This window comes from Marmota marmota, unplaced genomic scaffold (genome assembly GCF_001458135.2).
Source record: "Marmota marmota marmota unplaced genomic scaffold, marMar, whole genome shotgun sequence".
NCBI lineage: Eukaryota > Metazoa > Chordata > Mammalia > Rodentia > Sciuridae > Marmota > Marmota marmota.
In genome coordinates, this window is record NW_026000026.1 from 25,978,740 (window position 1) to 25,991,818 (window position 13,079).

At 40.8% G+C, this 13,079-nt stretch overlaps 1 protein-coding gene across 1 annotated transcript; it reads left to right on the forward strand.

The window, feature by feature from the left end:
• Positions 1-5,021: 5,021 nt before the first annotated feature.
• Positions 5,022-10,352, forward strand: Defb116 (defensin beta 116). Its single transcript, XM_015484914.1, has 2 exons — positions 5,022-5,088; positions 10,135-10,352. The coding sequence occupies exons 1-2, from the start codon at positions 5,022-5,024 to the stop codon at positions 10,350-10,352; spliced, it is 285 nt and encodes a 94-aa protein (XP_015340400.1).
• Positions 10,353-13,079: the final 2,727 nt, after the last annotated feature.

Genomic DNA, 13,079 nt, shown 5'->3' on the forward strand with positions numbered 1-13,079 from the left:
CCTTATTGTATAGTGTCCAACCTTCTGAGTCCCCATCTGTCTTGAATGTCCAGAATTAATTCCCAGTAAGGTCCCCCATGAAGCAGGTAGGAAAGTGACCTCCTCTATTTTGCCATCTTTTAAAAAAGATATATTTATTTTTCAGTTGTAGTTGGACACAATACCTTTATTTCGTTTATTTGTTTTTATGTGGTGCTGAGGATCGAACCCAGGGCCTCACACGTGCTAGGCAAGTGCCCTACCGCTGAGCCCCAGCCCCAGCCCCAATTTTGCCATCTTGAAACCAAAAAAGAGCTTCTTTCCAATTTCAAGGGGAATATAAAGTTCCTTGAACAAATGCAACATTCACCACAAGATTTTGGTGTGTTTGCTAAGTTCTTTTCTCTTCTCAATTAGTTAAGATATTCTGCTATTACTGATTTTGAAATCTCTAAGCTTGTATCATTTGAGGTCATCATAGGAGTCTTCTCATCTATTCAGGTAGAGTATTAAGTTGTTAGATTTTCTCATGTATTTATCTTTGGGGAAATGTCTGTTCAAGTTCTTTGCCCATTTCCACACCTAGCTTTCTTGAGGTATAATTCAATAATAGAAATTGAAAATATTTAGGAGACACAAAGATATATAATACATTTAAACTGATGGTTTGATATTTATGCTATATATAATATATATAAATATTATATATAATATATTTCTCTCTATATTATATATATTTATATATATTGAAATTATCGCTGAAACCAAGCTAATTAACATATTCATTCCCTTACATTGGATATCATTTTGTGAGTGTGTCTGTGTGGGTGGTGGTGGGAACCCTTAAGTCTATGTTCTTAACAAAATTCAAATATAGAATACAGTATTTTAAATATATACTTATTACTGATTTTAACTGACATCTAAAAGTGATACATGTCCATAGGGTACCATGCAATGTTTCAGTACATGTCCACATTGTGTAATGTTTCAATCAGGTTAACCATATCTGTCTCCTCAACAATCTATCATGATGAAAATGTTCAAAATCATTTCTTCTAGACTTTTGAGACGCTGGACATGATGGTTATCTGTAGTCACCCTGCTGTGTAATACCACACCAGAGCATCCTACTCCTAAGTAACTGTGATTTAGTACCCACTGATCATCCTTTCCCCATCCCTTCCTCCCCACTACTCTCTCCTGCCTCAGGTAACCACCATTCTATTCTCAACTTCTATGAGATCACTTTTTTCTATCTTCTATATATAAGTGAGATCATATGTTACTTTTCTTTGTGTGTCTGGCTTATTTTTCTTAATGTAATGATCTCTAGTTCTATCCACATTGTTGCAATCGACAGGATTTCGTTTCTTTTTATGGCTACATAGTATTCCATTGTGTATATGAACCACATTTTCTTTATCCATTTATCTGTTAGTGGACACTTAGGTTGATTCCATTTCTTTGCTAGTATGCTTAGTGCTACAATAAACATGGAGTGCAGATGTCTCTTCAGCATTATGCTTTTTTTTTTTTTGGCCATATACCCAGTAGTAGAGGGATTCCTGGATAATGGTTTTATTTTTAATGTTTTGAGGCACCTATATATTATTTTCCATAATAACTGTACTAATGTACATTTCTACCAACAGGGTGAAACTGTTCCCTTTTCTCCACATCCTCATCAGTACTTGTTATCTTTGGTGATTTTGATAGTAACCATTCTTACTGCAATGATGTCATAGCTGATTGTGGTTTCAATTTGCATTTCCCTGATGATTAGTGATGTTCAGCAGTTTTTCCACCTATCTCTTGCCATTTATATGACTTCTTTTGAGAAATATCTGTTTAGCCCATATTTAAATTGGGTTTGGGTGGTTTTTTTTTATCTTTTGTTCTTCTTTTTCATTTGCTATTGTTTTTTGAGTTCCTTTTCGAGTCTGAATATTAATCCTGTAAAAATATATAGTTTAAAAATATCCTCTGCCATTCTGTACAGTATCTCTCTACTCTGGTGATTGTCTCCTTTGATGTAATTCCATTTGTCTATTTTTGGCTTTGTTTCCAGAGCTTTTGGGGTTTTATATTATCCTTGCCTATTCCAATATCCTGAAGTATTTTCCCTGTTTTCTTCTAGTAGTTTTATAGTCTCAGGTGTTAAGTGTTTCATCCATTTGACTTTTTTAATTTGTGAGAGATAGAAGCTAGTTTTACTTTTCTGCATATGAACACTCTTTCTTCCTAGTCAATTGTTTTAAAGACTGTCCTTTTTCCAGTGAATGTTCTTAGCATCTTTGACAGAAATCAGATGGGAGAGATGTGTCAAGTTATTTCTGGGCATTCAATGCTGCTCTTTTTCTCTTTCTTCCTTTTTAAAATGTAGGTACTTATTGCTATAAATTCCTTCTAAATATGGCTTTTGCCCTATCCCATAGGTTTTAGCATGTTTTATTTCATTTGTTTCAAGAAATTCCTTAATTTCCCTTTTGATTTATTCTTTGACTCATTGGTCATCAGCAACATTTAATTTCTATGTTTTTGTAGTTTCTAAAATTCCTCTTCTTTATTTTTAGTTTTAGTCCATTGTGGTCAGAAAAGATGCATGCCATGATTTTTATTTTGTAAAATTCACTGAGACTTATTTATGTCCTACAATATGGTCTGTCTTGAGGAATGTTCCACTTGCTGATGAGAATGTGAAATCTGTAACTGTTGGATGAAATGTTCTGTAAATGTAGGGTCCATTTGGTCTAGTATAGTTTAATTCTGTGTTTCTTTGTTGATTTTCTGTCTGGATTCACTATCAATTTCTGAAAGTGGGGCATTTAAATTTCCAAGTAGGTTGTTTTGAGGTCTATCTCTCCCTTTAGGTCTAATAATGTTGCTTTATATAATTGGGGGCCCTGGCATTGAGTGCACATATATTTTAAATTGTTACTTCCTCTTGTTGAATTGATTTCTTTATCATTATATAATGACCTCTCTTTTGACAGTGTTTGACCTGAAGTCTATTTGACCTGAGATAAGCACAGCTACTCTTGCTCACTTTTGGCTTCTCTTTATGTGGAATATCTTTTTCTGTTCTTTCACCTGAAGTCTTTGTGTGTCTTTATTGCTGAAACCAGTTCCTTGTAATATCGGGTCTTATTTTTTCTTAAATACATTCAGCCAGGGTAAATCTTTTAATTGAGGAATTTAATTCATTTACACCCAAGGGCATTATTAATAGGTAAGGTCTTACTCCTATTATTTTGGTAAAATTTTCCTGGTTGTATCCCGTATCCTTTATTTCTTTTCTTTTTGTTTACCTTTGTGGTTTTTTGGTTTATATTGATAAGGCTTGGTTCTTTTTTTCTTTTTCTTTTGTGTGTCTGCTCCACTAAGGATTGTTTGACTTTCTCATGTTTTTATGTCATCCTTTTCCTTATGTCACTAATTTTCTCATTGCTTGCTTGCTGAATCATGCATTCATTCAGATTTATGTCACACAAAGTGCCAACTGGTGGTAACTTGCCTCTGGTTCTCCCTGGGAGGGCAGGCCTACTTTGGCCCCTGTGTTGCTGGGAAATCTCCGCAATTCGGAGTGTGCAGCTGACTGGGAAAACTGAATAGCTATGTATAGAAAAATTATATTAGACCCCTCTCTCTCACCCTGCATGAAAGTCAAATAGAAGTGGATCAAAGACTTAGGAGCTAGGCCAGGATCTTTACAACTGCTAGAAGAACAACCATCATGTAGCTCAACACTCCATTATAAAGGTGCAGGCACTGACTTCCTTAACAAGACCCCCAAAGAGCAAGAAATAAAACCAAGAATCAATAAGTGAAATGCACCAAACTAAAAAGCTTCTGCACAGCAAAGGAAACAATTAAGAGCATGAAGAGAGTCTACAGAATGGGAGAAAAACCTTGGCCAGTTCCTCCTCTGAGAGGAGATTAATATCCAAAATACACAAAGAACTCAAAAAACACCAAAAACAAACAAACAAAATCAAAAACAAATAACGCAATCAATCTCAATCAATGAACAAAGAACTAAACAGAAACTTCTCAAAATAAGAAACACAAGTGACTAACACATATATGAAAAAAAAAATGTTCAACAGCTTTAGCAACCAGGGAAATGCAAATCAAAACTACACTAAGATTTTATCTCACTCCAGTCAGAATGGCAATAATCAAGAATATGAACTACAATAAATGCTGGAGAGGTTGTGGGAGAAAACATGCACTTGTACATTGTTGGTGGGACTGCAGACTAGTCCAAACACTCTGGAAAGCAGTATGGAGAGTCCTCAAAACAACAGGGATAGAATCACCACATGACACAGCTATCCCCCTCCTTGGTACTTTCCCCAAAGATTTAAAATCAGCATACTACAGTGATGTAGCTACCTCAATGTTTACAGCAGCACAATTCATAATAGCTAGATTTTGAATTCGAACCAGATGCCCATTAATAGATGAATGGATTGATTTCATTCTTTTTTTATGGATTAAGCCATAAAAAAAGAATGAAATTATGGCATTTGCTGGTAAATGGATGGAAATGAAAGACATCATGCTAAGTGAAATAAGCCAGACTCACAAAAATCAAAGGTCAAATCTTTTCTTTCATATGTGCAAGTTAGAGTAAAATAAAGGAGATGGAGAGGGAAAGATAGGATAATATAAAGAATCAAACAAATATAATTTAATAGATGAGAAAAGGAAGTCAAGTGGAGTAGAGGAAGGAGAATGGGAGGGGGAGGGAAAAGGGGAGGGTCATGAACTGAAATCGAACCCCATGCATGCATGAGTCTGTTGGGAAAAAGCCAACTACTACATATAACTATAAGGCTCTAATAAAAAAAAAGTGTGTGCAGCTGAGATGTGTGACCCATGTCGTCCTTCTGCTTGACTGACTGACTGTCTCCATCCCTTTTAGTTCACTGCACGCAATCCTGGCCCTTTTCCAAAACTAATAAAGACAGAACACTGTCCAGCTACAGTGATTCCTATTCAGTCACCTGCAACGCTGCCCTCTGTTTTCCTGGGACATGTCAGTCATGAAGCCTTATTTAATGACCATTGCCATCCTTCTGACTCTGGTTCAAAAGTCTCCAGGTAACTCAGACCTGCTCAAAGGTTCTGGGGTCTTGCCTGTAGTGTTGGCATCTTGGTGGCCTCTGAGGTGACTCCAACTCATGTGTAGTAGGTACCACTTAAGGCTTCTCTGGCCTCAGGTTGCAGGTGTTGTCCCCAAGGCTCATCACGTGTTGACGTCTTCTTGGCCAAGGCAGATCTAGGGGGTGCTGGTTCCTGGTGTTCTCGGCCCAGTGGAGAATCAAAGCATGGGTCACTTTAGATAGAGCTGTCATTGGGATGGAGCTTGATTCGTGGTCTAGGCGTGAGAGATGGGGTACAAGCTGGGGAGCTGTGGGAGGGACGAAGGGCAGGTGGAGAGTGGAGAGTGGCTTGGCATTGAGTGGTTTTCACGGTGTTGTGTTTGTGTTATGTTTTGTCATTGGGCCTTGGGTCATCAGAAGAGAGAGGCTGGAATAGAAGTTGGGTGTTTGACTCAAGTGGGTGTCTTAGGCAGGGTCTCTGCGGGGCTGATCTTGGTCGGGGCTGCTTATCCTGGGTTTTAGGGTGGTTTAGCTTGAGTAAGAAAGTCGAATTCATCTTAGCAGGTCTATGGCTATCAAAATGGGGAGAATATTATGTATCTTTATCAGATACATAATTTGCAAATATTTTCTCTCATTTTGAGGCTGCTTTTTTTTTCCTTTTTGGATAATTTCCTTGGTTGTGCAGAAGATATATATATATATATATATATATATATCCTATTTATCCTGTTTATCTTTGTTACCTGTGCTTTTAAGGTCATATCCAAGAAATCATCTGAGACCAATGTCAGGAAGCTTTTCCTTTAGGTTTTCTTCTTAGAGTTTCCGGTCTTATAAGTCTAATATATTTCAAGTTGATTTTTGTGTGTGGTGTAAGATAAGGGTCCAATTTCGTAGATATCCCTACAGCACTCATTGGGGAGGGTGGCTGTTGTGTATATGTGCTCAGAATCTACTTTACAACATAGCTTTATAGTTGACAGTACTGTACGGTATGTTTAAAATTTCCCAAGAGAGTAGATCTTAACACAAGATTTGGTGAACAAAAAATAATAAATAAGAGGACAAGAGAAAACATTTGGAAGTGATGGATGGGTTTATGGTATTAGATAGTGAAGATGGTTTCATGGGTGAATATTTATCTCCAAACTCATCAAGATGTATAAATTAAATCTGCACAGATATTTTTTGGCATATCAATTGCACTTCAATAAAAAAAAATTTTTTTGGCATGAGGGATTGAACCCAGAGACACTTAATCACTGAGCCACATTCCCGGCCATTTTTAAATTTTTATTTTGAGATAGGGTTTTGCGAAGTTGCTAAGGCTGGCCTGGAACTTGTGATCCTCCTGCCTCAGCCTCCTGATTGGCTGGGATTACAGGTGTGCATCACCACGCCCAATAAAACATTTCTTTAAAAAATAAATAGGAAGTGTAAACTCTGGATGGAAACTATCCAGCATTATTTTCTAATTCTGAGGAAGTTTCTCCAGTGTGATTTCCAGGGGAAACTGAAGAACAACTGTAGGAAGTGAAGATAAGTGAAATCAAGTAGCTGCAATGTCCTCCAGTGTCCTCTCCAACTGTGGCATGTAGAGGAAGGTATGGGAGCAGCCTCAGCCCTGCCCTGGGGAAACCCAGGCTGCTGCTTTCCTGAAGTGAGTTCAGAGGTTTTCTTTTTCTTTCCTTCTTTTTTTAAACTCCTCCACTTTCTTCTCCCTCAACCTTCCTCCTTCCTGCTTCCTGCTTCCTCCTGCTTTGTGTCCTCCTCCCCACACAGGTCTCGCCTTCTCCCATCCCCTTATGGAGGGACACTTATTCTCAGGCTCAGTAAACTCAGTTCCACGTTGGACGAATGTAGATACCACAGGTGGATTTGAAAAAAAAAAAACCACCACAAAAATGAAGGCAGTGTTCCACGCTTCAAAAGCGGAACATGGTGTCGCTTCCTTAATAACTACATACGACTATCACCTGGCGGAATTTATGGGCAGGCACTGTTCTGGACAATCTTTTCTACCAGGGCAATCAAAGTCATTTTCCCCCCTTTCATCAGCCCAAACATATGCATATGAAATTGAATTGCTTGAATGCCAAATTTCTGTCCTTTAAATTGATGTATTCCCCATATTGAGTGGAGTGCTTTTTATAGAGTTAATTTTAATGAATGTCTATTAAATGAGTGGATATATAGATGGCTTCACAAACATACATGGATGGGGCAGGATCATGTCTGGGTGCCCAGGGAGCACAGAAATGATGTCTCACATTGGTCAGGGGCCCAGACAGAGTTGTTAGGAAGGCCCAGGGCATATCTTTTGTTTGTTTGTTTGTTTGTTTGGTTGGTTGGTTTATGATAGTTTAATTTGCTACTAAAACACTTCCACTGGGCAATGTCTATGGCTGAATGTAAGAAGGCCCCGCAGGATGTGGCTCTCGTTCAAGCAGAAGCCCAGAGTGTTTTCTGAGGACCTCTTGCAAAGCAGCCTTACTCTGGCCTCTTCTAAAGCTGACTGAATCAGAAATTCTAGAGACACCGTGTGAGTATCCTTAAAAATTCCCTAGATCATCACACAGCACCAAGTATTGACCGCCTCCTTCTCAAACACAGCTGAGATTTTCTGATCTGGTGCGAACTCCCCCGTTCCCCTTCCTCACACGGGGATACTAAGTTCAGGGAGCTAAAACTGAACATGGGACAGAGGAGCAGGGACCATGCTGGGATGTGAGATAGGTCTCCTGTGACCTCCATCTGAAGATGAAGGGATCACCAAGGTGCTGTTACTACCACGTGGGTGTTGAAATCTGTGGCCATGCAGGACAATGTAGAAATGGGTTAGAAATGACATAGGAGTGAGAAGTGATACAATTTTATGACAAAAACTTTATTTAAAAAGTTTTTTTTTATACCACTGTAGATATAATCCTCTGGGGACTGCCATGTGGAGGGGTTAAGGGAAGGGTAGCTTGCCAGATCTTCAGTGTCCCTACCTGTCCCTCTGGTAACCTCATAGAGGAGATCTTGTGTGTCCTCACTTCCATTCTGTGTCTTTGGGAGATGGGGGAAGTCCCCCCAGGTCAGGTGGCAGCCAGAAGAACATGGGTGTCACTCTAAGGAGGACCCTTGCAGATCTTTTCCTGTGAACAAAGAGAGGGGGACACAAAGAGCAGGCCCCATGATGGGGGCGAGGATCAAGGTGGGACACACAGAGGTACCCTGATGATGGAGAAGGAGTGACGGGTGCCATTTTTTATTCCCTCTGATTAACCAGTGGGCTGCTGATGTAATAATCCAGTGCCTCCTCTGGATTTGGGGGGCAGTTTATATATATATATACCAGCACCCAAATGTTATGGCACCACCAAGGCATTTTTCTTTTCTTCTTTATTTCCCTTCCTGTTCTCCAACTTCCCCTGAATTTGAAAACATTGGCGCAGGGCTCCTCTTTCCATGCAGGTAATAACATCAAACTTTCTCTGTCCCACTTTTTTAAATGTTAATAGTGAATCAATTTATTTATTAACTGGAGCCCTCAGCGTGGTTAGAAATGGGGTGGCCTGGCACAAAGTCAGTGTTGACGATGGCCGTGGGGGTGACAGATGGGGGGATGTTTGAAAGAGTCCTTGAATACTGAACTGAGGATTTGGGATTGTCTGTTGAACAAGCTGTAGAAGGCCCCGGGTCTTTGAGACATGACGCAGGGAGCTGCTACCTATGAAATCCTCTCATAGAGAAGGAATGTGTCACAAAGGAAAGGACCTGGGCTTGATGCATGTGGGCTGGGACTTGAATACTGGCTTGGTCGAGTATGAGCTGTGGGAATATGGACAGAAAAGAGTCTCTCTTTGAACCTTAGGGTCTTTATCTAAACAGTGGAGATTATAGCAGGGTTTTATGTGGGTTTAGTGAGATATCATTTGTAAAATACCCGATACATAGTAGATTCTGTATCATACCGTAATAGATGGTTAATATCACTTTCTAATAGCTCCTTTGTCTTTGGAAAAGAAGAGCTAACTAATACCATTGGTGACTAGTATTTATTAAATTCTGGTTAAGTGTCAGGAATTGTGTGGGTATTTTTCAGCAAAGAACCTGTATACACACACACACACACACACACACACACCTGCACGAGTGACATGTTGCTGTCAGGGTGGGCTTTAGCCATATATGGATTTTCTTTTTCTTTTTTTTGGGGGGGGCGGGTACTGGGAATTGAACTCAGGGGGCTAGACCACTGAGTCATGTCCAAAGCCCTATTTTGTATTTTGTTTAGAGACAGGATCTCACTGAGTTACTTAGTGCCTTGCTTTTGCTGAGGCTGGCTTTGAACTCGCGATCCTCCTGCCTCAGCCTCCCGAACCGATGGGATTACAGGCGTGCGCCATCAAGCCTGGTGCTGTAGCCATATATGGAAGGCACATGGTAGAGGTCTGTAGGGTAAACACATGTGTAAACACTTCATTTATTTGTGAATTGAATCTGTGGAAAGAGCTGACTTGTGCCTGGGATCCCGTATGCACTACTGCCCTGCTTGTGTTGCCTAGGACCTGTTTCTTTGGGGCCAATATAGAAAAAGAGATGTGTGTGGACCGTGTTTGTGCCTGTGTTTCAAAGCGTAAAGATATGTGTGTCCTGTCTCTGAGTTGACCCTGGTGTCTCTGATGAGCTGTGTGTAAAGAGATCTCATCCCTATAGGAACTTTGGAATGTGTTCCACATGGGCTCACAGTGACAGTCACTGAAGCGTTGGACCCTCAGGAAAGACATTCCTATCAACACCACCTAATATCTAATTATTATATACCAGAGGCCTTTCTGAGCTTTCTGTATCTGCTAATTTAGCCATCACAAAAGCTTTAGGAACTTGGCTCTATTATTATCTCATCAAGGATGGCGCTAGTAAGTGACTGAGCCCCTGGTTGATGCAGGTGGTTTTGACTCCAGTCCTGTGACTTAATGTGCTGAGGGCTTGTTCTCTCTTGCTCACGTTTCCTCACTGCTTCCCAGAAACTGACCGTGGCTGTCTTTCCCAGGCGGCCTGTTCAGATCCAACAACAAGAAGGAGCACTGGAATCCGTGTGAGCTTTACCGAGGAGGCAAGTGCAGAGACGCCTGCGGCAACGACGAAATTCAGTACCTCTCCTGCCTCCCAGACCTCAAGTGCTGCCTGAAAATCTCTACGTATTTAACCAATTCTGACTCCAGCTCCAGCTCACCAGTTACAAACACGTCCAGCTCCGCTCCAAGTTGAAGATCAACAACGTCTCCCGCTTGTTGTAGTCATTCCTCCCCCATCCTGCAACCCCTGCCCATAAAAATGCATTCCCTTTCCCGTGTGTGTCTTTCACCTGGGAGCAGTTATGGCCGGCAGGAGAGGTTAGGCTGGGAGCTGGGAAGACATGAGGAGAGGAAGGGGCCTTGGGACAGCTCGGTGGGTACAGAGGTGCTGAGAAAGAAAGGGGTCTCCTCTCTGCTGAAGTTGCAAAGGGGAGGTGACATCTGGACTGAGTCTAGTGCACAGATGGGCCATGAATTCAAATCCTCTGAGAAAACATCAGCTGGGGACAGAGGTGCCTTTGGTATCCAGAGAACTAACATGGTGTGTTTGGTACGGTGCAGTGATCTCCAGAGGAACCGAACGGGATGGATGGATAGAACCGACTGCAGGAATCTGTTGGGCAAATTAGGGTAAAACTTTCTGCTACAGCTGTCGAAAGTAGAATAAATGGGTTTTTACCCATTCACCCTGTGTTAAATTCTGGTTAAGTGTCAGGAATTGTGTGGGTATTTTTCAGCAAAGAACCTGTATACACACCCACACACCTGCATGAGTGACATGCCACTGTCAAGGTGGCTCTTCTTCTGTAGCTAATGTTGCATTTTCCATCTCTTTGACTATGAACTTCTAGAACTGTTGTTCTTAAGTAAGGTCTCAAAGTTCTAGATTCCCAGGCTCGCCTCAGGCTCGCCTCAACTAAGAGAAATCTGGGTTTTGTGCTGATCACGCCACTGAAATGGCCTTGGTTTCGGTTACCACTGCCTCCCATGTTGAAAAATGTAAGAATTCTTTGCATTTTTTTAATATTTATTTTTTAATAGTAGTTAGACACAATATCTTTATTTCACTTATTTATTTTTATGTGGTGCTGAGGCTCAAACCCAGGGTCTCGCACGTGTGAGGCGAGTGCTCTACTGCTGAGCCACATCCCAAGCCCTTTCTTTGCGTTTTAACATTGACTTTGCTACCATTTCTTGGTCCTTTCTTAAGTTCTTATTTGCCTTGACTTCTGGGTGCTCTTTCTTAGTTATTTTTAGAATTTCTTCTGCCATCTGCTCCATGATATTTACGGTCATTGTTTCTCTCTCTCTCTCTCTCTCTCTCTCTCTCTCTCTTCCTCTCTCTCTTCCTTCCTCACCCTCACATTGCTCATTATTAGACAATGGACATTCCCAGTCCAAGCCAACAGATCAAAGGACATGTACCAGAATACGCAGTTGCCTTTTATTTTGCATGTGGTTTAGCAATCTGGTGGTAAAGTTTAATTCTGTTTACATCTTTGAGACTCACTGACATTCAGACACACCGGTGGGGCAGAGGGCGAGGGCTTAGCAGAAGCTGGGTTTCAAGGCAGGACACAGAAATTTGCTGGCACAAGTCACATGATAAAAAGAAATATGATTTAATATTGAGAATAAGATATTGTTCTGGGTTCTGCACAACAGTCAGGAAAGATGACTGGGACTCCAGGTTTAAAGCACAAATTCCACTTCCCTGGTATCCACGTGTCAGACGAAGACCCGCGAATATAGAGTTGGAAGGATTCATCCCTCTCCTGAATCACTGCCCAGCAGCTCTGCAATCTTGAGCACAATCTGTCTTCCTCTATTCAGTCCAGATCGCACCTTTGAGGTCCAGACTCAAGTATTGAATTATGTATTTATCATGTTCTCTGGGATATCTTAGCCATCTCATACTCAAAATGCCTCACCTGAACCCTAAATCTGTTCCCTCAGCCTTTTATCATCTTCTCTTCCCTAGTATTTAGCATCTACAGTTTGTCCTGTGGCTCAGTTCAGACACTTGTGAAAGTCACGTGTATCCCCCCAACTTTCCTCATGTCATCAAGGCAAAACCATCAAATGTGCTTTTAGCCCCTCCTCTTAAACTAATCTCAACTTAATGATGCAATTGGCATTTGTGTGATTAAAAATAGAGGACTCGCTCCAGAGAACATGAAAAATCTCAGCTGATTGTTTTACTCCCTCAAATGTACATTTTTGTTCCTTTAGGGACCTGCTGATGTCATGTTCTCCTCAACAAATCATGTGATTCCCTTTTGAAAAAAAATACACATTTTGATTGCTATCAGAACTTATACCAAATAGCATCTTAGAGGTTTGCTATTTCATAAGGTCTATCTTCTTCTCTCCAACGTAGCGTCACTTTTTCCTTCTCAAGTTCACTTTCTCCATGCCTCATCCAACACAAATCTTTTGTTTTTCACCAGAGACTGAACCCAGGGGCGCTTCACCACTGAGCCACATCCCCAGCCCTTTTTATGTTTTATTTAGAGACAGAGTCTTACCAAGTTGCTCAGGATCTCACTAAGTTACTGAGACTAGCCTTGAACTTGAGATCCTCCTGCCTTAGCCTCCTGAGTTGCTGGATCACAGGCACCACCACGCATGGCTCAGTACAAATTCCACAGAGATTTGAGGGCATGTTAAGTCATATAAATCCTTTGATTTGGGTGTGTTAAGCAATGGAAATAAATTGGTTCTCAGTTCCTGGCTAATGGGCATCTTCTCCTTCCTTCCTGAAAAAACAGTTCTACTAAATGGCAAATGTATATTTACAAAGTTTGAGTCTGATCAGTCTTGCAAAACGATTTGGCATAGTTTGTGAGAGGCTGGGAAGATGGAGGTGGAGTACAGGATGTGAACCGAGTTCACACATGGCTTTGCTTTCAGATCCTCT

Coding starts and splice junctions, on each gene's coding strand:
- Defb116 (XM_015484914.1), top strand. CDS start 5,022: ATGTCAGTCATGAAGCCTTATTTAATGACCATTGCCATCCTTCTGACT. Junction 5,089..10,134: donor TCTGGTTCAAAAGTCTCCAG/GTAACTCAGACC, acceptor TGTCTTTCCCAG/GCGGCCTGTTCAGATCCAAC.